Genomic DNA, 24,241 nt, shown 5'->3' with positions numbered 1-24,241 from the left:
AACGTGACCCAGGAAATCGATTCCGCTAGGTCCCGACTTCCAATTTTGTCCACGAACAAAGTTTGAAGAGGTTTGTCTCGCAAATTTGAGCAGACAACAGTGAACTTTGACCTGAACTTTGACATCGCGGCGAAAGAGATCTGTGATTGGTTCTTCTTCAACTTTCGGTTCGACTAAACACGCGACCGCACCTCAGACGAACCTAGCTGTGTGTTTTATTTCTCTACCCCAGACGAACCTAAAATAATAAGAAGATAGATAGATCTGTTTATCTGTTAATGGAACTCCAAAATATTCCATAGATTTGTTTACTAAATAGTTCGAAACATTATCACCTGATAAGTCGCCGTATAACCTTATAGGTTCCAGCGACTAAATATTTTCCCCCGGTTCAACCATAGACATGTACGTCATCATGATCTCCCCTTAATTTGACCGTTATTTTGGCTGTCTTAGTGAAATGGTAAGATATATCTCTATGTTTTTTACATGTAAGTGTTCGGAAAAAATACAGTTATAGCAGCTATGTACAAAAATAAGCAGCATATGCTCTTTTCGCCAAAGTAAAGTCCTTTTTTCTTCTGGTTTCTTATATGTGTCACAGCACACCGCAAGCTTTTAGGCGAATAGCAAGTGAGTGGTATATATATATCATCAATTTTATAGTAGATAACGGTGTAAAATACTTACCATGTTCATGTCCGTTGTTTGTGTGTGTGTACATGACTTTAAATAAGCATGGATGGATGTGTGCACTCGATTGTGTGTGTGAACAAAGAAACTACAATGGGAAGAAGGATAACTTCCTCATTGGGCATGCTTAGAAATGAGAATGGCTAAATACGAGTTATTCCCCTTTGCTGCATGCTGGCCAGGCTGTCTCCTGCTTTGTTATGACTAGTACAGTCGATCTTTCTCATGTTGTGACTTGCTTTATTTTCACATTTTCGGTATTTAAAACAGCAAACACACACACACACACACATACACTGAAGAAGTTGCCATTCTGATTCGGTTATTTTATTTGGTGCTATATGTTTGCTTCACATTGTTTCTTCTTTTACATTGCTTGAGGTATCCCAATTCGCTAAACACATCCATAATGCATGCATGGCTCATTCGAAAGAGGGCAACTGAACAACTGATGCCCAATAGCAATAAATACTGAACAACTGAACAATAAATAGCAATAAATGATGACAGTGCCAAGTTTTTAAGTACAAAGTGAAATCATGTGACTGGACAAAGGCACAATTACAAAATACAAATAAAAAAATCGTGGCCCATTTTAAATTAAGTTCTCAGCTCATGGGGAAGCATAAGATGACCCTAGAAACCGAAATTAGGAGACCTCCCGCCCCCAGGGCAGACTAAAAAAAAAAAAGGGGGGGGGGAGGGGCTAATTTGTGAAAAAGTATAAAAGGAATCAAAAACTGTATACATGTATTTAGTTAATACCCCAAAAATTGTATAGTATATACAATGTCAGACCCTAAAGAAAGTTTGTTAGTCATTGCTTAGGCAAAACAAAGCAAAATAGTCTGTTTACGGTATCCCGACCAACCCTATTTTTCCCCGCCAACCCTAGACCTTTTTTTTTGGCATTTGGAGAAAAAGAAAAAGAAAAAAAAATCAATTTTGTTCCTGTTTTTTTTGCAAAATAATTTAAAAAGATGGTTATAAAAATTTTTTTAAGAAAAGCCGACCTACCGACCCTCTTTTTGTGTGCCTATGTTACGGTAAACAGACTAAAAGGTACATCAAAAACAACACACCAGGGATGCTACTCTCCCCTTAAAAATAGCCATGAGTCATAGGTGTGACGTTTGAATCTTTTAGCTAAATAAAACCATAGGCAATTGATCGGAAATATCAGGAAAAATCTTACAAGTTTATTATTTGTTTGCTTGGACCAATCCTCTTGCCGAAGAGTTTTACAGTAAAAATTGATTTTACGTCAAAAATATCACAGGAATATTGAATGTTGAGGTAAGGCTGGGATAGCCAAGTTCAAGAATAACGGAAGGTGACTGTTGAATCTTTTTGAAAATGTATAAAAATATAGATGGTAGGCAATTCAAAATTAAAAAAAGGACTCTCGGAGCATGGACTTTTGAGTTAAAAATTAAAGAAGGCTCTATGAGCCGAAGTACATGTTTTGTCTATTGTCTTTTTTTATTTTGAATTCCCTACGATCTATATTTTGATACAATTTTGGACCCTCTTTGTACGGAGAGAGTTGGCAATTGTTAATCACATTCTCTCATCTCATCGACTCTCCTTCGGCTCCTTGGTAACATGCGTTCCGTCTCTGCCAGGATTGGACACAGCAGCAGATAACCGGTAAATATGTAACAGGCATAAATGGCAAAATAGCTCGCCTCGCCTGATAATATATGAGACAACTGTTCTATTACAAAGTCTTTCTTGGGAGGCTTGGCTAATTTACTCGCTCGTTTTACACGGGGTTCCATCGTTTTCTTTTCTAATCGGAAAACCTTGCTCCTCAGTTTGTTGACCTTCTGCCGAAGTTCCGCTTCAGGAGGGGATGGGGAGGATGACGACTTTGATGCTTTACATCCTATGTCCTCCAGGATCGCCTGAATGTCATCTTAAAAAAAAAACACACACACAAAACACACATAAAATAACATAACCATAACAAGTTACAACCTGGAAGAAATTAAAACACGTGTAATTCAATCACAAAATGAAAATAAACAATAGCGTAGGAAGGCAGGCCAGAAATGAAGTGTATTAGCAATTATGGATACGATGTGGAACAATGATGGAATTGACCTTGTTTGGTACTGAATGGGTGAGGCCATTAGAACTGTACCCACGGAATACTAAGCTTTATATTGATTGATTGATTGATTGATTAGGACAACAGTACCAGGTAAAACTCCTCACACACCATGCCTCTTTCTTTCTTTCTTTATTTGGTGTTTAACGTCGTTTTCAACCACGAAGCTTATATCGCGACGGGGAAAGGGGGGGGGAGGGAGATGGGAATAGAGCCACTTAATTGTTTCTTGTTACACCATGCCTCTAACAGGATATGTTTCCCATCTTTACGTGTGGGAACTACAGGTACAATTTCATCCATCCATGCATCCGCCCTATACAGCTTCTTCTTCTGCGTTCGTGGGCTGAAACTCCCACGTGCACTCATTTATTTGCACAAGTGGAATTTTATGTGTATGACCGTTTTTACCCCGCCATTTAGGCAGCCATACGCCGCTTTCGGGGGAAGCATGCGGGGTATTTTTGTGTTTCTAAAACCCACCGAACTCTGACATGGATTACAGGATCAGGATCTTTTTCGTGCGTACTTGGTCTTGTGCTTGCGTGTACACATGAAGGGGGATAAGTCACTAGCAGGTCTGCACATAAGTTGACCTGGGAGATCGGAAACATCTCCACACTTAACCCACCAGGCGGCCGCGACCGGGATTCGAACCCTCGACCTTCCGAGTTAATAGACCGACGTCTTACCACCCCGCCACAGCGCCCGTCACCCTATACAGCAATTATCAACTATGTAATGGATGGGTTTAAACTTTTTTTGATGTCAGGGTGTTCTTCATGGTTAAAAATCTCTTACCTGGTTGAACAATTTGTGCATCAGGCGACAGGTCGGTGCTGGCTTCATTTGTAGCTACCCTTTGCGATGGTGGCTTCCTCCCACTAGCAACCTGCAAATTGCACAGCTCTTTCACTGACAAACTCACAACCAACACCCAGTCACAATGAAACAATTCTCCCAATTTTATGGCATTGGTCTTAGGCCACACAAAAAAGTGTATGTTTCTGGTAAGGCAAAACAAAAAATAATCTGTTTACGGTATCCGGACCGACCCTATTTTTTTCCCACCGGCCCTAGACTTTTTGGGGGCATTAAAAAATAAAATTAAAATATTCAGATGGCTAAAATACAAAACTAAAAAGCCGACCTACCGACGCTATTTTTGGGGGGCCTATGTTACCTTAAACAGACTTTTTTGTGACCTAACATGACTAAAGGTGGAGATTTTTTTTCTAAACTTTTTTTTTAAACCATCTTTTTAACTATTTTGTTGAAAAACAGGAAAACAATTTTCGAATACCCCTTTTATTTTTGAAAATGCAAAAAAAAAAAAGTCTAGGGTCGTCGGGAAAACATAGGTAGGGTCAGGTGACCAGAAACATACAACTTTTTTGTTGTTGACGCCGACCCTATACCTTTTTTGCCATTTGGGGCTGTTTTTTTGCAAAATAAGTTCATCATATCATCATAATCAAGACGTCGATCCAAAATAAGTAACTTTTTTTTGTTGGCCTTATCATTTTTTTGCGCTAAATGCAAACAGGCATTATTTGATGGGAACAATGCTGTTGTTTTCAATTCTTACATCAGCCTCAAACTTGTCATTACTCAACCTGCATTTAATAGTGTGCTTCTTTGGTTTGCAAAAACCTAAAACCAATAAATAAATAACCTTCGGTGGTGGATTGGGCACTGCAAACAATGTCGGGACAGCATTCCACACAAGTGATCCTCTCTGCAGGATTGTTTTACTGGTTGGCCTCAAAGTGATCAGTACAAAGCTTGAGACTGAACATCAGCTGGCTGCAGCTTTTCAAAGTCCTCTCGCCTTGTGAATTGCATCCATATTCTGCACCTAGTTTGACAATAAAAACAACAATGTTATTGTTAAACTAAGCAAAAAGGAAAGACAAAAAAAGCTAAATCAGATCTTCAGTCTAAATCTAACGCTCTGCCTGAACGCAAAACGGATGAGTGATGTACCTTTGTACTGTAGTTTTCCCGTAAGCAAGGTTTGATAAAGGATTCGACAAATAATGCCCACGGGTTTGTCATCAAGTGTAAACTGTTGTTTTGTACTGACTGCTGACTCACACTCACATTCGTAAGTACTCGCTGACGCTGTAGTCAACTGAGTGAGTTGACTCGAGCCATTGCATTCTCATTCTGAAGAAGGTAAACCTGATGAAATAATCACTGCACAACCCACCTTTTTTCTTCTGTAGGGAACTTGTGGAAAGTTTTCCCGAAGCAGCTCTGTTTGTAACGGGCGTTCTTGCAACAAAAAGCCGAGCACAATTTACCACCACCTCGCACACGATCGGTACCTACGCGATCCGCCATTTTGTTTTCGCCGCCAGCATGTGACTAGGGACGATAACCCACAAACACTTTTTCGCATTTTCTTCGCAAGTTCCACGTCTTACTAATGTACAGTGTTTGGTGTGAACCATGTATATATTTTCTGTTGTCAATGTTGTCAATTAGATATGTTATACTATGCGTTTGAATCATTAAGTATTTTAGACGTCATACTTTTTTTCGTATCTTCACGATGGCTTTTTACCCGTTTAAATTTTAATGCTTCCAACTTTCAAAGCGCTGCACGGCTGGGAAGAGATGCGCACTTTTATCACTGTTGTTCATGTAGACGTAATCATGGATTCATGCAAACGTCATACCTGCTGTATTTTATTTTGTTTGTTTGTATAGTCGCGTGCGGTCGCGCAGTCTTTTTGGTCAGTTCCGATTACCTCCCATTGATGCGAAAACCTATATGACTGTTTTTTGTTATTTTTCTCTCTGTTAATTCACCAGTGGCTATGTAACATGTGTTATACCTTATAGGTTCCAGCGACTAAATATTTTCCCCCGGTGCAACCATAGACATGTACGTCATCATGATCTCCCCTTAATTTGACCGTTATTTTGGCTGTCTTAGTGAAATGGTAAGATATATCTCTATGTTTTTTACATGTAAGTGTTCGGAAAAAATACAGTTATAGCAGTTATGTACAAAAATAAGCAGCATATGCTCTTTTCGCCAAAGTAAAGTCCTTTTTTCTTCTGGTTTCTTATATGTGTCACAGCACACCGCAAGCTTTTAGGCGAATAGCAAGTGAGTGGTATATATATATCATCAATTTTATAGTAGGTAACGGTGTAAATTACTTGCCATGGTCATGTCCATTATACGTTTTCCATATTCCATATGTGTCATTTAATTGTGTGTTGCTTGATGCCATGTATGTATGTATGTGTGTGTGTGTGTACATGACTTTAAATAAGCATGGATGGATGTGTGCACTCGATTGTGTGTGTGAACCATGTATATATTTTCTGTTGTCAATGTTGTCAATTACATATGTTATACTATGCGTTTGAATCATTAAGTATTTTAGACGTCATACTTTTTTTCGTATCTTCACGATGGCTTTTTACCCGTTTAAATTTTAATGCTTCCAACTTTCAAAGCGCTGCACGGCTGGGAAGAGATGCGCACTTTTATCACTGTTGTTCATGTAGACGTAATCATGGATTCATGCAAACGTCATACCTGCTGTATTTTATTTTGTTTGTTTGTATAGTCGCGTGCGGTCGCGCAGTCTTTTTGGTCAGTTCCGATTACCTCCCATTGATGCGAAAACCTATATGACTGTTTTTTGTTATTTTTCTCTCTGTTAATTCACCAGTGGCTATGTAACATGTGTTACAGAATTGCACCGGTGTAAGGGTTAACATTTTATTTTTCACCAAGAGAATATAATTCATTATATGCGGGATAATGTGCGGGGGGGGGGGGGAGGGATGCAAACAACATTTTCACAAGCACATAACCAACAAAATGACATCGCATGCGCAGCACACAAAGTGCGTAGCACGGGTACCACTAGTATTACTTTATTAACATTGGGCCTATAGATTCTGTCACCAAAAACCCATTTTGGAATACTACAATTAAGGTGTCCTGACCCCGTTTAAGGTCAGCACTTGTTCATCCTGTTGGTGTGTTCCCCTCTCCCTCTCTGCTGAAGAAGGTTTCAAACAGTAGCATCTTTCCTTTCAGTCGAAAACATCCCCTTCTTTTTAATTTTTTGGGAGAGAGTTCTACTTACTAACAGTAAACCTGTACCTGTGAAGTGAGAGTGGTGTTTCTCCTGTATAAGGTAGAGATGTCCCCAGTCGTTGCCTGCACCTCTGACCAAAGACACCAGGAGGTAGTTGATACAGGTTGCCACAAACACAGGCTGGGTCAATATGTCCCACACGCCTGATCGCCACTCAATGCCGGATTTTTTGGTTTTGTCTGTCAGGCAAACATATATGCAAGATCCATCCTTAAATCAAGCAGCCCTATGTTCCACCAGGATTCCAGAGGCATAAGTCATCCTTAAATCAAGCAGTATATGTTCCACCAGGATTCCAGAGGCATAAGTCATGTAAGTCATCCTTTAATCAAGCAGCCCTATGTTCCACCAGGATTCCAGAGGCATAAGTCATGTAAGTCATCATTAAATCAAGAAATATAGGAGCAATTACACAATCATTTAGGAAAAACACTTTTTAAATTGCAAACTTAACATTTCTCAGTTTTCAATATTGCTTCGACATCAATTCTTTAGTGCTTTTGGGGAATTTAACCAAATATCTTGCTTGTCCGTCGTTCATGAAATAGTTGGACATTACCTGTGATTTTTGATACCCCTGAGTAATGAGTCTTAGTAATTAGGCTGTCAAATTGTTTTACTCATTGTGATCTCATCTTTTCTGTTTTTTTGTATTTGACGAGAATCCAAAAAAAAGTACAGACTAAACTACAGAACATATGAATGAGGTCATAAGTCTCAGTAGATCAATGTTTCAAGTGATGAAAAGAAAATGCTGGTCCCTTGCTGTCACTTACTTGTGTTGGTTCTTTGTAAAGGTGGTATCTGATGTGAAGGACTGTCAGCAAGGACGAAGAACGCCATTCCCGCCGCAGCAACAGCACAAGACCCTGGTAGGAATAAAATCAGCACACTACATAACATCCCACAAAATGTCTTCAATTATCATGAAAGCAGGTACAGACGTAAAACTGTCACACATTCATACAGAGTGGAGAGGTAACTTATCTGTTGTTAGCAAATTGACTGCAACATTCTCTGAAACTATCCACATTTCTTGATACTGTGTAGTACAGTAAAATCATAAGATCAAAGCAACAGCATCATATTCACTGACACAGAAAACTACTCCAATACCATGGCAATCTTACTTTCAGACTTTTGTTTCAAAGTAATGTGCAAAAGTACAGTTGCATTGCAATAGAATGCAATGCAATCAGTCTACCAGCCATTTATATTGTATTCCACACCTATAATGTCCTTTATAACTCAAGTTTGCCTGTGGACATTAATCTCTGAATCAGCAGCAGCTTGATTAGCAAGTACCAGCTAAATTGAGGGTAAACCGCCAGCTATAAGTGGTGAGTAGAAATGCTGATATGATGGGTCCGGCAGTTCCAGACACATTCATTGATGTTGACAGCATGCTCCACCAAGTTCCAAATTTCTCTGGCGGAAACCACTAGAAAAAGAATAGTGCAAAAACCAAGCAATCAAAGTAATAATTATAACTGGTTACAAATGACTCTACACATGCTAAAAGTAAAAAAAAAGAATGATGCTGTTTATATGCAACTAGTGTTGCAATTTTGAACAGAATAACCAGTAACTGATTAAGTCTTTCTGTGCAAGTTCAGTTTATTCTTTAATGTACACGTAGTGTCTAATGTGTTCATATCTGTTTGTTTAATGGCAAGAAGTTTTATGAGGACACATCTACTACATTCCATAGTATTCTCAAATTGTATCTGTTTTATACTATATTGTTGCAAACTTTATTCACATTTGACAAAACAAAATCTGTATAAATTGTATTCCATGTATTTACCCTTTTAATGAGAACAGCACAGGCAGGCCAACTGGGTCCCTGAGAAAAGCCGTTGACAAACCAACACAGTGCGAACATGGCAACCGTGTCAAACACTGCACAAGTGTGATAACAAGTGGCATACATATCAAGCAATATAAAAGCAAATAAACAATACTATCATATGTATGTACATAATTATGATAGAATAATGATGCATGAATTGAAGAAATGTATAAGAACACAAGAATGTATGAATGACAAAGAACAAATGTTTATTTTTGAATGTTTTATGTATGTTTTATTACGGACACAAAAGCTCAGCAATGCAATTTCTCTTTTAGAGATTAATAAAGTTTATTGTATTGTATTATTGTATTGTATTGTATTGTAAAAAGGATCAGCTTACAATAGTCTTAAAATTATTTACCCCAAAAATATTTGACTGGAACAAAATTACTCATAACTAGTACACATCTGGTCACACAAAATGACAAGCTGGTGTTTTATTTCACACAAAAACAACAAATAAACAAAGAACAGAAAAATCTGAAAAAATTTAGTCCGTCATTGATGTGCTTCATAATATTATTCCCTCAGAGCGCCCATTACCACCCGCTCAAGCTCCCAAATGCAGATCCCTGAAACACACACTATATACATACAAACATACTTGTGTCACACATATATATATATCTGTTTCCATTTCTACTGACTTCCTGTGATGTTTGAGCATATATTATTTTGGAAAACTTGCAGTCCAGTTAAACCTCCCAGCGACCTTAAAATTGTCTAGAAAAATTGGTTAAAAAAAGGAAGGGCCTTTATTCGGAATAGACGATGTTCGGATTTATAACTCTCTAGGGTGTGTATGGGCTGTGAAAGAGTGCATACCATTGCTTTTAGGGAGACAAATAACCCACCATGTCCACGTTTTTCAGACACACCCCTCGCTAGTGATTGGTCCATGGATTGTTTGACTCTATAAAAACGGTAAAATACCACTTTCTTAGTTTGAAGACTGATTTTGTGGCATACAAGGGCATAAATTATATCTATGTCTTGTTTCGTCAGAAAGGAAGCAGATTAGGATAATTCATAATCATCCTAAGAGTTGACAAGGATTGGTAAGTAGAATGTCATGTCATCGATTGTATGAGAGTGCTTGAGCTGAACTGGAAACATGTGTGGTTTGGTGTTGTAAATTTATAAAGAATATTGAACAACTTCCGTAGAAATATGGAATTATCGTCAAAATAGGGCTGTGAGAGACTATCCAATCACAACCCCCGAATTCCCCCATGTGTCCTTCACAATTGCAATATTATCTATTATGCAAACCACCTGCACATCATCAGCCACAAAGGACACAAGTAAACTTGACAAGACTCACCTGTAAAAGCCACCACAGAGACTGCAGCCAGGATGAGAACAGCCAGGAAGATGCGACTGGGGCTGTACATGTCCACCATCACACCTCCCAGGAGCTTGCCCACACTGTAGCCCAGTGTCTGGCTGCTCAGGATCATACCTGTCAGTCATAATGTCCACCCTTAAATGTGTGTCATCTTCAAATTAAAAGTCTTTCCTTAAAGGCACAACTAAGCTTCATGTAAACCATCAGTTTCTGGTCACAAACACTGTCAGGCTTTTACACCCAACACAAACACCCTTTCGTTTAAACACTCACCGCTTAAGGTGCATGCCCTCCGTAAAGAGCAAATATTTTTCAAAGAATTTTGCGTGGCCAGCCGGATTTAAAATGAGACAAATCGGACGCCTCGTTATGGCACTTAAAACATTTAAAAGCTAAATTATAAATTCACAGCTTGTTACACAAACATTCTTAAATCATAAAAGAATTCTTTTGTCATCAAGACAAGATCAGTACAATTCGAAGTTTTGAAAGTTTGAAAAAAGGGAGCCCGGAAACAGGTCATGCAAGGTCGTGTTGGCCAAAGCAGACACATTTTCAGCATAGCGCTTGCTTCTTTGAAGCCAACCGCCGCCGATAAGTTCGTGTGACTCGCAGTCGTTTGTTGCATTTTAGATTAAGAGGTACACAATAACGTGCTATTGCAGATACAGTGAGTCGCATTGAAATCACAATCTGACGACTAAATTGTGAAAAAAAGAAAAATTGATCACACGGGACCACAATGGCTCAGGGGTTAGATAAACCACAAAAACTGGTGTGTGGTTTACGCAAGCTAAATAGCCATTCAAACGAACTGTGTCATTCAATGCTATTAAATGCTATTGCAAATGTGATCCATAATGTTAGAACTGCTTTTTTCATGAGAAGATTTAAATCGTTCTGTAAACCATTTGAGGCAGACTGGGGCTTTAAGCATAGAAAAACAGCTTTCCCAAAGAAAGCAAGACATATAATTCTCAACACATGTAACTGCAGTACATACTGACCAACAATTCACCCCATCCACTTAATACAAAATTAGTGGGATTTGATTGTTTTTCTGCTCTTCCAGGATAACGATCAGCAATACCCAATCCAGGGATGTTGCTACAAATTCATACCTATAGGACAAATGTCCTGAGTTCTTCAGCATCAATAGGACATTTGACCGCTTTCAGAAAGTGTAATAGGACATTAAGAATTTGCGCCAAACAGCTTATAACACATTCCATGGAATTGTTCCAAAGTCATGCGCCCACACCACGGGGGATAACCGGTCAAATGCCGAACAGAAGCCGAATGCCGCTCATGACACGTGTGAAGGCAAGTTTTGTCTGTTTTCTAGGTATTGTTTGATTTATGTCGGGATTTAAGGTAAGCTACTGATTCAGCGATGACTAAATTTGTTTCTCGATGCATAAAAAGTCAGGGAGCGATTGATATTTGCCCGTAAATATCCTTCAAAGCTGAAAATGTCCGCGATCGAGCACCGGAAATGGCTGTTCGATGGGTTTTGCAAGTAGAAATGTGCTTTATTTCACCAAATCAGCTCGTATTTGGTGTGGGTACGGGATTCTAGAGGACGAAGGAGTCATAAGAGGTGCAAAGAAGTGCTATTTGGGAGTAGAATAAATCTTCCGAGACAGTAGACAAGAGAAGGTCATATTTGAGAGAGGAGCGCGTAGGCCGATTGTCTTTCCGACAAGCGAATGATACAGCAGATTAATCATTCGTTTTGACCAGAAACCTAGTCTCTAGTTTTTATGAATGAGTTTTTTAATTAAAACAATCACGAGAACTCTCTCGCTTAGCCTAATGGCTGTTCGATGGGTTTCGCAAGTAGAAATGTGCTTTATTTCACCAAATCAGCTCGTATTTGACATCGGTTTGGTATATATATATATATTTTCTAATCCTACCGCGAACTGGATAGCAGACGCGGCACGACTGTTGCACCACACTTTGAAGGGGATATAGCTCAGTTGGTAGCGCGCTGGATTTGTATTCAGTTGGCCGCTGTCAGCGTGAGTTCGATCCCAGGTTCGGCGGAAATTTATTTCAGAGTCAAATTTGTGTGCAGACTCTCTTCGGTGTCCGAACTCCCCCCCCCCCCCCCCCCTCCCCCGTGTACACTACATTGGGTGTGCACGTTAAAGATCCCACGATTGACAAAAGGGTCTTTCCTGGCAAAAATTGCTTAGGCACAGTTAATAATTGTCTACCTATACCCGTGTGACTTGGAATAATAGGCCGTGAAAGGTAAATATGCGCCGAAATGGCTGCAATTACTGGCCGTATAAAATTTCATCTCACACGGCATCACTGCAGAGCGCCTAGAACTGTACCCACGGAATATGTGCGATATAAGCCTCATTGATTGATTGATTGAAGTAATCCCACACTTTGAAGTAAATTACTTCAAAGTGTGGGGATGTGCCCCACACTTTGAAGTAAACCCATTTTTTACTTCAAAGTGTGGGGGGATCTTCCCACACTTTGAAGTAAACTCAGTTTTTACTTCAAAGTGTGGGGGGATCTTCCCACACTTTGAAGTAACTTACTTCAAAGCGTGGGACTTTTGCATCGCCTGTTTGAGCCTGATGATTTTGTCAAAAAAAATGACAAAGTCTTTTGGATGAGTGAACAGAAAAAGTGAGCGAGCCAAGAAACATAGGGATGTTTGTTATCAGGCTTTAAAGGCATATGTACTCGATGACTATACACGCTAATTGCTTTACCAACAGCTGGAGACATGCTAAATTAAGTTCCCTGCAAAATATTGTGGTCTAGGACCCCTTCAATGTTGAGATATGTTAATTTTCATTTTGATCCGGATCGTCCTATTTATAGATTTGGCAACACATGTAACGTTGATGCAAGGGAGCTAACACCGCGGCTTTGTTGACATCCTCACTTATTCAGAGGCTAGAACAAGCTGTAATGCATGTATTATGGTCCGCGCATGGTGACATATCGTCATTATATGGTCTTATGGTGCGTTTGACATCGATTATGGGCAAACTACACTTTGTAAACACGGGAGCGCGTACATATGCCTTTAAGCAATGTCCCATTGTTGAGTATGACGAAAACTCGTGGTGACGATTTTAAAACATGTTGGGTCACGCATGGTCCAACCTTACATGGTCCAACCTTACATGGTCCAACCTTACATGGTCCAACCTTACATGGTCCAATCTTACATGGTCCAATCTTACATGGTCCAACCTTACATGGTCCAATCGTGCATGGTCCAATCTTACATGGTCCAATCTTACATGGTCCAACCTTACATGGTCCAATCTTACATGGTCCAACCTTGCATGGTCCAACCTTGCATGGTCCAATCTTACATGGTCCAATCTTACATGGTCCAACCTTACATGGTCCAATCTTACATGGTCCAACCTTGCATGGTCCAACCTTGCATGGTCCAACCTTACATGGACAACCTTACATGGTCCAACCTTACATGGTCTAACCTTACCATGTCCAACCTTACATGGTCCAATCTTACATGGTCCAACCTTACATGGTCCAATCTTACATGGTCCAATATTACATGGTCCAACCTTACATGGTCCAACCTTACATGGTGCAACCTTACATGGTCCAACCTTACATGGTCCAATATTACATGGTCCAACCTTACATGGTCCAACCTTACATGGTGCAACCTTACATGGTCCAACCTTACATGGTCCAATCTTACATGGTCCAATCTTACATGGTCCAATCTTACATGGTCCAATCTTACATGGTCCAATAATATATATGGACCATGTAAGATTGGACCATGTAAGGTTGGACCATGTAATGTTGGACCATGTAAGGTTGGACCATGTAAGATTGGACCATGCGTGACCCAACATGTTTTAAAATCGTCACCACGAGTTTTCGTCACACTCAACAATGGGACATTGCTTAAAGCCATATGTACTTGATGACTATACACGCTAATTGCTTTACCCACAGCTGGAGACATGCTAAATTAAGTTCCCTGCAAGATATTGTGGTCTAGGACCCCTTAAATGTTGAGATATTTGAATTTTTATTTTGATCTAGATCGTCCTATTTATAGATTTGCCAACAGAGGTAGCGTTGACGCAAGGGAAATAACTCCGCGTCTTTGTTGACATCCTCACTTTTTCAGAGGCTAGAACAAGCTGTAATGCATGTATATGGTCCGCGCATGGCGACATATCGTCATTACATGGTCTTATGGTGCGTTTGACATCGATTATGGGCAAACTACACTTTGTAAACACGGGAGCGCGTACATATGCCTTTAAAGCCTGATAACAAACATCACTATGTTTCTTGGCTCGCTCACTTTTTCTGTTCACTCATCCAAAAGACTGCCATTTTTTTGACAAAATCATCAGGCTCAAACAGGCAATGCAAAAGTCCCACGCTTTGAAGTAAGTTACTTCAAAGTGTGGGAAGATCCCCCCACACTTTGAAGTAAAAACTGAGTTTACTTCAACGTGTGGGAAGATCCCCCCACACTTTGAAGTAAAAAATGGGTTTACTTCAAAGTGTGGGGCACATCCCCACACTTTGAAGTAATTTACTTCAAAGTGTGGGATTACTTCAAAGTGTGGTGCAACAGTCGTGCCGCGTCTGCTATCCAGTTCGCGGTAGGATTAGAAAAAATATATATATATACCAAACCGATGTCAAATTTATACGAGCTGATTTGGTGAAATAAAGCACATTTCTACTTGCGAAACCCATCGAACAGCCATTAGGCTAAGCGAGAGAGTTCTCGTGATTGTTTTAATTAAAAAACTCATTCATAAAAACTAGAGACTAGGTTTCTGGTCAAAACGAATGATTAATCTGCTGTATCATTCGCTTGTCGGAAAGACAATCGGCCTACGCGCTCCTCTCTCAAATATGACCTTCTCTTGTCTACTGTCTCGGAAGATTTATTCTACTCCCAAATAGCACTTCTTTGCACCTCTTATGACTCCTTCGTCCTCTAGAATCCCGTACCCATACCAAATACGAGCTGATTTGGTGAAATAAAGCACATTTCTACTTGCAAAACCCATCGAACAGCCATTTCCGGTGCTCGATCGCGGACATTTTCAGCTTTGAAGGATATTTACGGGCAAATATCAATCGCTCCCTGACTTTTTATGCATCGAGAAACAAATTTAGTCATCGCTGAATCAGTAGCTTACCTTAAATCCCGACATAAATCAAACAATACCTAGAAAACAGACAAAACTTGCCTTCACACGTGTCATGAGCGGCATTCGGCTTCTGTTCGGCATTTGACCGGTTATCCCCCGTGCACACACACACACACACACAGACACTCACACACCCACGCGCGCGCGCGCTGTAGAACACACACATAATATAGTAAATACATCAACACAGTGTGCGTATAATGTTGTATTTGTTTAGTTTCAAAGAAACCACAAAAAAGAAACCAACATGAACAACTTCAGAGCTCTTATTTTGATTAAATACTGCATGATTTGGATAAAAGTTGAAAAACAAAATGATCGGTTTGATCTAATGCTGATCTTTTGCAGGCTTTAGGTTTTTTCAGCGGCATAATTCAGTGCTTCGTCTCGTATCGAAAACAAAAGCAGACTACAAATTTAGTCAGTTGGAGTTGTCTCCCGTACTCCTGTAGCATGCACTGATCTAAAAAGAATCCACTATTTTTAGATCAGTGCGCTGCACCGAGACGGTTATACCCAAACGGCGCATACCGCAAACGGTTCCGGAATTCCCGACAAAAGAAAAGGTCCGCACGCGGCACTGACAACTTCAGTGTCAGCTGAACACGAGAGCGTTCGGTCTTTTAGAAGATTTGTATCTTGAAATGAAAATTAACGAATATCGCGCTGTCCGAAGAAATGGAGTACATATCGGACAATGACCACGCTCAGGCTAAAACGATAGGACATCTGACCGACATGCGGCAATGTGAATCGGACATTTGGGGATTTTCATCATTATATGTCCGATGTCCGACGCCTAACGACATCCCTGCCTATCAACCATGACACTTTTATATCTGTCAGTGTCACAATGCTCCCTTTCATCTTTCCTCATGGCGGGCATTGTCAGAATAAATATATATACAGCCCATTTCCAAATTGCGCTGATAGCGATTATGTTGCATACAACATGACCTCTCATTTTCACCATCTTTCCTTGCAGAGGGAGAGATAATGTTGGGGCAGGGAGTGGTGTGGTGTTGTGAGGGGTTGGGGGTGGTTTGCAGTACTGAATATTCGACTTGAAGCAAAAACATCCATCTTCTCATTTTTGAAATCAGACAAGGCAAAAGATATATACGCACTCCGAGTGTATACAGGATCGATGGGTCTGTATACACTCCGACAATGAAAAGATCTGTTACAAATCTGTAGCCAATGAAATGCCCCTGAACAAGTCGTTAGGAAGTATCCAATGAAAAATCCGTCTGACATATATATATGGACCTCCGCTATCTCTTTTTCGGAGTGTCGAGGGTTGGCAAATAATGTACATTCACTTAATATACAACAGTTTCTAAGTTGATACGCACTCCCAAGTGTGTTCCAAACTCTGACAATAAACTGCCATGAAGCATCAGTTTCGTGTGTGTGTTTGTTTTTGTCTGTGTTTGTTACCAGCGTACTTTGATACCATGAATCGAACGTGAAGTGTTCCTACTCAAAATGGCGTTGAATGACGCTCTGAGTGTTGATGCGGTTCAGTGTCTGCTCTTTTAAGTACACCCCGAGAATGTAATCTACGTTACAGCAAAGGCTGTGCAGCATCATATTTTTCGTTTCTTTGTACTCTTATAATCAACTGCTCTGCGTCCCTATGGCAAAGTGGTGCCGTAACGCCGGAGTGTATACAACATGTTGACCCCTGTATCCAGGTTTCCCAATTGCTTCCTTTCCGGCCGATTTATGTAGAGCACGTGATGCGCACAAAAAATATTGGCGGTCTAGAAGTGTCGTCTGCGCAATGATCGCGGCGGCGCCCGCGGCTTTCTTGACCGCCAAGGACGACCGCGCACGTTGTGAGACGTCATTCGTTAGACCTCAATACACTCCGAGTGCGTATATATATATAGCCAGTGACAAACGCCAACTGCATTGCTTGCCTTCATCCGCATGACGAAAGAACGGCACTGGACCAACCTGAGAGGCAGACATCGCTTACCTAGCTCACTCTTGCTTAGGCCTTCTGACTGCATCACTACTGGGGATATAAAAGATACAGACTTCCTGATGTAGGTGATGACCGCATAACCCACGTAGAGGGATATGAATATGCCCCTGCTTCGAGAGTCCATCTTGATCAGAACAGCAACACGCACACATCTGACACGTAAGCTGCCGTACAGAATAGTCAGTGCCCCTCACCGAACAGGCTTAGTTTTTGATGTTCAATGTCGTTACGTTGCACACAAAACAATCTAGCCTCTGATCGCAGAATCATGCAGACGCAACAAAGACAGATTTTATTTAACTGGAGTGGTCGTCCATGAAAACCTATTTACCTAAATCCCATCAAATAGCGAATCACATAAATCGCTTTACCTAAAAGCACCCTAACAAAGCAATGTGTCGGTGGGACCAGTATTACGTTATACCGGAACCCCCCGGAAACCCCCTAAAATACCGGAAACCCCCAAGAGCTTATAATTCAACCTAATCGAGTGGTGTACCGCGAAATATTGATAATTCGTGAGGATTTTTTGTTTGTTTATCATGACCACACTCTTGGTATTGAACTTGAAATACACACAGGAAGACTGAAATCAGTTTAAAAGATTTATTTCATGCAGATAAATAAAACTTAAAAGCCTGGCAAGGTAACAACTTGAAGGATAATAAATCACACACAACACAGCATGCATTGTTCGGACATCAGGATGATGGCAACAGTAGGATGTCAAGTGTCACCATACATTTAATACTTTAACAATGTTCCAATGATTAAAAAGATGATAGTGAAAAAGACTGCCTACAATCTCGTTAAAAATATATAAGGGCCGCCTAGACCCTTTAAAGTCAAGCTATCTACTGCAATTTGCTCTTCCAGTGGTTGTTGTCGTCTTGGCCGTACGTTTTTTTTTCCTTGCTTCCGTTCGATGGGATCTGAGACAGCTTCTGGCCATCCTGTGATCAGTCTGGCAATGTGAAGGGGTTCCTTGGTGGTGTACGGCTGAGAAAATTGAAGAAATGTCAGTCTTCGCTGGGATTTGGGTTGCATCTTCAACCACTTGTCTGGTGTGACACTGAAATTTCTGAAATTCCTTGCAGAGGAGGTAGTCCCCCAAGCCAAGCAGCGATCTCATGACTTCTCTGTACTGACCCTTCACAGCCATGCCAATCAATTGCTTGCTTAATGACACTTAGTCACAGTATAATTGTTCGTCCATCGCAATTTTGTCCATCGCATGGTACACTCGGTGCGCTGGCACGTCTCCCAAGTGTCATATAGAATGGGCCCAAGGCAGGTTTCACGGTAATCAGACTCTTTGATGTGTGTAAACTTTGCCTTCAAATTACTTGCTTACCGTGTGTTGATTTTCATCATTTTTTTCTGCTTGGCATGAGTAAGTATGGTATTTGCACAACAAAAAAAAAAAATAAAAGCTAAAATGTTTGTGTTTGAGCAATTATTTGAGCGAGTTTTTCGAAGCGAACGTGTGAATCCTGACCGACACCATTTCCTTCTGTCACATCAGTGACCCCATTTCAAAGTGTGATTCAAGCAGACACGAAAATAACACACAAAACTTATGATAATGGGGTTATATTAATTCAATTAATACACAAGGTTAGTTTCTGACTAGATAAAATGGGGGAAAAATATCAAATAGGAACAGTAAAACCGTTTCTGGAAACATTTTCAATCGCCACAGAAAGCGTCTGTCGGAAAAAACCCCACGTGCTTTGTTTGAAAAGCAAAGCCCAATTTTACACATCGCGTGCTTTTGTCTTTGTTATTCTTGCTTGTCAACATCATTTTATTGATGTTCTTCACTAGAAAGCAGGTGTATCATCAACAGTATCACAAAATCGCAAAGAATTAACATTTTTGTTGTGATCCGACCGGTGTCTGTAGACTGACTGAATCACACGTTCGGCAAACTTCGTTTTTAACGGAAATAGCCGAGCCTTTCATCGGAAACGACGTTTCAACCGCTTCAGATCGTAGTCTGCAGGAAGAACAAGTCGCGTAAGGCGAAAATACAACATTTAGTCAAGCTGTCGAACTCACAGAATGAAACTGAACGCACTGCAATTTTTCAGCAAGACCGTATACTCGTAGCATCGTCAGTCCACCGCTTGTGGCAAAGGCAGTGACATTGACAAGAAGAGCGGGGTAGCAGTTGCGCTGAGAAGGATAGCACGCTTTTCTGGACCTCTCTTCGTTTTAACTGACTTTCTGAGCGTGTTTTTAATCCAAACATATCATATCTATATGTTTTTGGAATCAGGAACCGACAAGGAATAAGATGAAAGTGTTTTTAAATTGATTTCGAACATTTAATTTTGATCATAATTTTTATATTTTTAATTTTCAGAGCTTGTTTTTAATCCAAATATAACATATTTATATGTTTTTGGAATCAGGAAATGATGAAGAATAAGATGAACGTAAATTTGGATCGTTTTATCATTTTTTCTTATTTTTTTACAATTTTCAGATTTTTAATGACCAAAGTTATTAATTAATGTTTAAGCCACCAAGCTGAAATGCAATACCGAAGTCCGGCCTTCGTCGAAGATTGCTTGGCCAAAATTTGAATCAAGTTGATTGAAAAATGAGAGTGTGACAGTGCCGCCTCAACTTTTACAAAAAGTCGGATATGACGTCATGAAAGACATTTATCGAAAAAAAGAAAAAAATGTCCGGGGATATCATTCCCAGGAACTCTCATGTAAAATTTCATAAAGATCGGTCCAGTAGTTTAGTCTGAATCGCTCTACACACACACACACGCACAGACAGACAGACAGACACACATACACCACGACCCTCGTCTCGATTCCCCCTCTATGTTAAAACATTTAGTCAAAACTTGACTAAATGTAAAAAGAGGAATGCGATACCCAGTGAGTAAAACATTTAATCGTTTTTAGTGCCTTTTGATCAAATTTTGTTGCGTCTGTCAGCAACGTTCGTCAACCCAACGTTCGACACAGCGACGCACGCATACGGATTTGCAGCGTTTGCATTCGGAAAGTGAGGGATTTGTGAGTTCGCATAATTGTTGTCTACGTCGACCAAAAGAGTGGGATTCCCTGTAGGTGGAGTTCCTGGAGGGGGATTCCCTGTATACAGGGAATCCCACAGGGTGGAGTTTTTCAAAAACTTGCAAACCATACTCGAATTTCTAAGAAATATCAAAAAAGATTGAAAAACATCAAATTCTACCGATGTCGCCAAGCATCACGTGACTTTCAGCGATGATCAGCGATACGCTACAGGAACTAAATCCTGTGGTATTCCCTGTATACAGGAAATCCCCCTCCAGGAACTCCACCTACAGGGAATCCCACTCTTTTGGTCGACATAGACCCCATCAGCGCTATAGGTCAGTTTCCCTTCGTCTCCCAGTCTTGTGTTTGCATGTTATTGGCATTTCATTGTGTAAATTGAAAGTTTGTGAGTAACAGTAGTACAATCTGTCGAACATTGGCGACGCTGACAGACGGAAATATCGAACGTTGCCTTCAATGACAGAAGGGCTTGGCGATCGTGCTTTCGATTCGTAGTAACACAATATAGAGACAGCAATGTGCGCTCGTTACCACAACGGTCATGAACCGGTGTAACACGACATTCAGTTTTTACTCCACGAAAAATTGACTCCGGGCAGGTTTCACAGTATTGAGACATTCTGTTCACTGCACAATGTATAGGGCGGGGATGTAGCTCAGTCGGTAGCGCGCTGGATTTGTATCCAGTTGGCCGCTGTCAGCCTGCGTGAGTTCGTCCCCACGTTCGGCGAGAGAAGTTTATTTCTCAGAGTCAACTTTGTGTGCAGACTCAGTCTCCTCGGTGCCCGAACACCCCCCGTGTGTACACGCAAGCACAAGACCAAGTGCGCACGAAAAAGATCCTGTAATCCATGTCAGAGTTCGGTGCCCAGCATGCTTCCTCCGAAAGCGGCGTATGGCTGCCTAAATGGCGGGGTAAAAACGGTCAAACACGTAAAAGCCGTGGGAGTTTCAGCCCATGAACGAACAAACAAAAAACTGCACAATGTGCTCTGATTTCTAACTTGTACCCAATTTTTTTTTATATGCTATGCAAAAATGTGTCATTTTGAATAAAATTCTGAGAAAAAAATCGTTTGAGTTGCTTTTGTTGGCATTTTATGCACATGTGTATGGAAGCGAACGTGTGAATCCGGACAGACGCCATTTTCTTCTGCATGACAGCAGCCAACCATTGACGTGAAAAGAGAAACGCAAAGGCACTCGATTCACACTGAATGGTTATATTTGATAGCAGAGCTGCAATATCTAAACATACAAACAAACAAAAAAGCCCAAATATGAATTTTGCATTGCATATTTTGCACACAAAAAATCCAATCGAGAACCGGAAGCTGTCTGTCTGACACTAAGTCTTCACAGATAAACTAAGTAAGCTACTTTACCATAAGAAGTGATAACATGAATTTATTTTGACATTGAAAACACACCTTTATAGTCTGTACTTCATTGGAAAGCAATTACAATGACCGAAATTTCGCGAAATTTCGTGCCGTGTCCATTTTTGGGAATGTCCGACTTACATTGTAATTTCCGGGAAATCCTATGCCGGATGTGACGTATTACACACTTTTCAAAGTCAGTTGAGGCCCAATGCGGGATTTGTGCTAACTTTTTTCAGGTGCGATTTTGTTGTTTTTATTGCCTTTTGGTCGAGTAATACTCCGTCTGTCAGCAACGTTCGCTACCACACGTTCGCTACTGCTTCATGCTCGATCAGATTTTTTAGCTTTTTCACAGATAATAGACGTTTGATTAACGTTTTCTTTGCAGTTCTGGATTTCTAACCGGTGTCTCTTTGCTGATTTTGCCGATTCACTTTTCATACACGAGCGAGTTCAAAAAAAGAAACGCATTGCTTGTAATATTTGGTTAATTTAGTTATATGGCTACAAGGATATCCACCAAACTGCAGAAAATGTTTATCTGGTCGTCGACCTTTCGTCCATTGCCACAAGTGAGCTCTGCACGTGACGCATGCGTTATCAGTGGCTACAATGTCAAAATTGCTCATTTGGCATGACCACTCGTCATGCTTCAGTGTAATCTCGTGAAACTCGGGGAATATTGAGCTCTCACCATGTCTTCCAAAACCCATAAAAGCGGATTGTTCGCCACAAAGAAATCAGACGACAATTCAGCGACGAAAGATGGCCCGATTGAGCAGAGAAGACCGCCAAATTGCATTGGGTCGTTTACAAGCAGGCCAAAGTCAAAGTGCAATCGCCAGGCACTTCCACGTGTCCCAGAGCACCATCAGTAGACTGTGGGTCAGGTTTCAAGCCACTGGCTCCGTTGCTGACTTGCCACGAGCGGGAAGACCAAGGGCGACAACTGCTGCTCACGACCGCTTCATACGGCTCCGCCACCTCCGGAATCGTTTCCTGTCGGCCTCATCTTCTGTCCAGGCTCTCCCCGGGCCACACCGATTATCGGACCAGACCGTGCGGAACCGCCTGCATGAAGCTGGTTTGAGAGCTCGCAGACCTCACAGAGGAGCTGTCCTCACCCGCCGCCATCGCCAGAACCGAGTGCAGTGGGGCAACCAGCACCTTCGCTGGACAGTCCGGAATCACTGGAGACACGTGTGGTTCAGCGACGAGTCCTACTTCCTGCTCCAGCGACATGATGGTCGGAGGAGGGTCTACCGGAGAGTAAACGAACGTTACGCGCCCAACTGTGTGGATGAGGCACCCGTTCATGGTGGTGGAGGCGTCATGGTGTGGGGGGCGATCAATACCGCTGGAAGGAGCACCCTGGTGCACGTCCAAGGGCGCATAACTGCCCAGCAATACGTGGAGGAAATTCTGCGCCCACACGCCCTTCCTCTTCTGGCTGACCAGGATGCCATATTCCAGCAGGACAACGCTCGCCCGCACACAGCACGACTCACCACCCAGCTCCTCACCGACCACCATGTCCAGGTGCTTCCCTGGCCATCCATGTCGCCAGGCATGAACCCGATAGAACACCTCTGGGATGAATTGGACAGACGTGTGCGCAGGCGAGAAGAAGCGCCGGCAAATCACCGCGATCTATTGCAGGCACTTCAGGAGGAGTGGGACACCATCCCACAGCAAGATATCCGGCATCTGATCCAGTCCATGCCCAGAAGGTGCCGGGCAGTTGTTGCTGCTCAAGGCAGTCACACCCCCTAACTGACTTGACAGCCTCGGCACCCAATCGTATTGATTGACATTGATTTGAAGATGCAAATGAACTGTGTGTGCATTCAACTGTGTCCATACCAAATTTCAAACAAATAATCTAAATATTGGATTTTCTGTTAATTTTTTCGAAAAATAAAACAAATTTGGCAAGTAGCAACTATGCGTTTCTTTTTTTGAACAGTATATGTATGCAATAATCATTATTTTAGAATAAAACGAGCGAGTGTCTTTTAATGAAAAAAAAGTGTTCCTTGTTAATGAAACATGTACGACGGGTATTCTTGAAGTCCTTGGAACCTTATATTAGCGCACAGCCCACCGTTAATTTGACCACGCCATTTTCTCGAAAGATCCTTCCTGAGCTGTGACACACGTTAACATTCTGTAAAAATACCTTTCAAACATTTCGGCGTGAGTGTTTTTGCCGATGCCCTAAATGACCCTCGTTTACTCTCGGACAGCAGCATCAAGGCTCTCGTAACGGTTTCCTCAGAGCTTTTTCTTTAAATGTGAAAACAGGAAAACGTCAAACGGGGCATATCAAGTTCAGGAAACTATAGTGAATGAAACTTCAGGCAGACATCCTAATTTGTAAGAAATTCGATTACGGGACATTTTAATGGACATAGCATCAACCCTCAAGTACCCGTGTTTGGCGCCAAACTTAAAA

The 24,241-nt window shown here is 41.1% G+C and overlaps 1 protein-coding gene and 1 long non-coding RNA gene across 2 annotated transcripts in view; both read right to left on the bottom strand.

Moving 5' to 3' along the window:
• Window positions 1-17,752, bottom strand: part of LOC138970906 (glucose-6-phosphate exchanger SLC37A4-like) — a 33,229-nt gene extending 15,477 nt beyond the window's left edge. Inside the window, exons 1-6 of the mRNA XM_070343486.1 lie at window positions 17,325-17,752; window positions 10,116-10,253; window positions 8,744-8,838; window positions 8,242-8,377; window positions 7,713-7,805; window positions 6,942-7,115 (exon numbers count right to left, since the gene is read on the bottom strand). Of these exons, the coding sequence (XP_070199587.1) occupies window positions 6,942-7,115; window positions 7,713-7,805; window positions 8,242-8,377; window positions 8,744-8,838; window positions 10,116-10,253; window positions 17,325-17,457 (769 nt within the window). The 5' untranslated portion in view covers window positions 17,458-17,752. The remainder of the gene's footprint in view (window positions 1-6,941; window positions 7,116-7,712; window positions 7,806-8,241; window positions 8,378-8,743; window positions 8,839-10,115; window positions 10,254-17,324) is intronic.
• On the bottom strand, window positions 1,696-5,251 carry LOC138970915 (uncharacterized). Its single transcript, XR_011457108.1, has 3 exons — window positions 4,482-5,251; window positions 3,608-3,698; window positions 1,696-2,611 (listed from the first exon to the last, which is right to left on the bottom strand). It is a non-coding gene; the product is annotated as an uncharacterized lncRNA (long non-coding RNA).
• Window positions 17,753-24,241: the final 6,489 nt, after the last annotated feature.

The sequence above is a fragment of the Littorina saxatilis genome, linkage group LG7 (genome assembly GCF_037325665.1).
Source record: "Littorina saxatilis isolate snail1 linkage group LG7, US_GU_Lsax_2.0, whole genome shotgun sequence".
NCBI lineage: Eukaryota > Metazoa > Mollusca > Gastropoda > Littorinimorpha > Littorinidae > Littorina > Littorina saxatilis.
The sequence above is the reverse complement of the archived record's forward strand: the minus strand, read 5'-3'. Positions and strand labels throughout refer to the sequence as shown.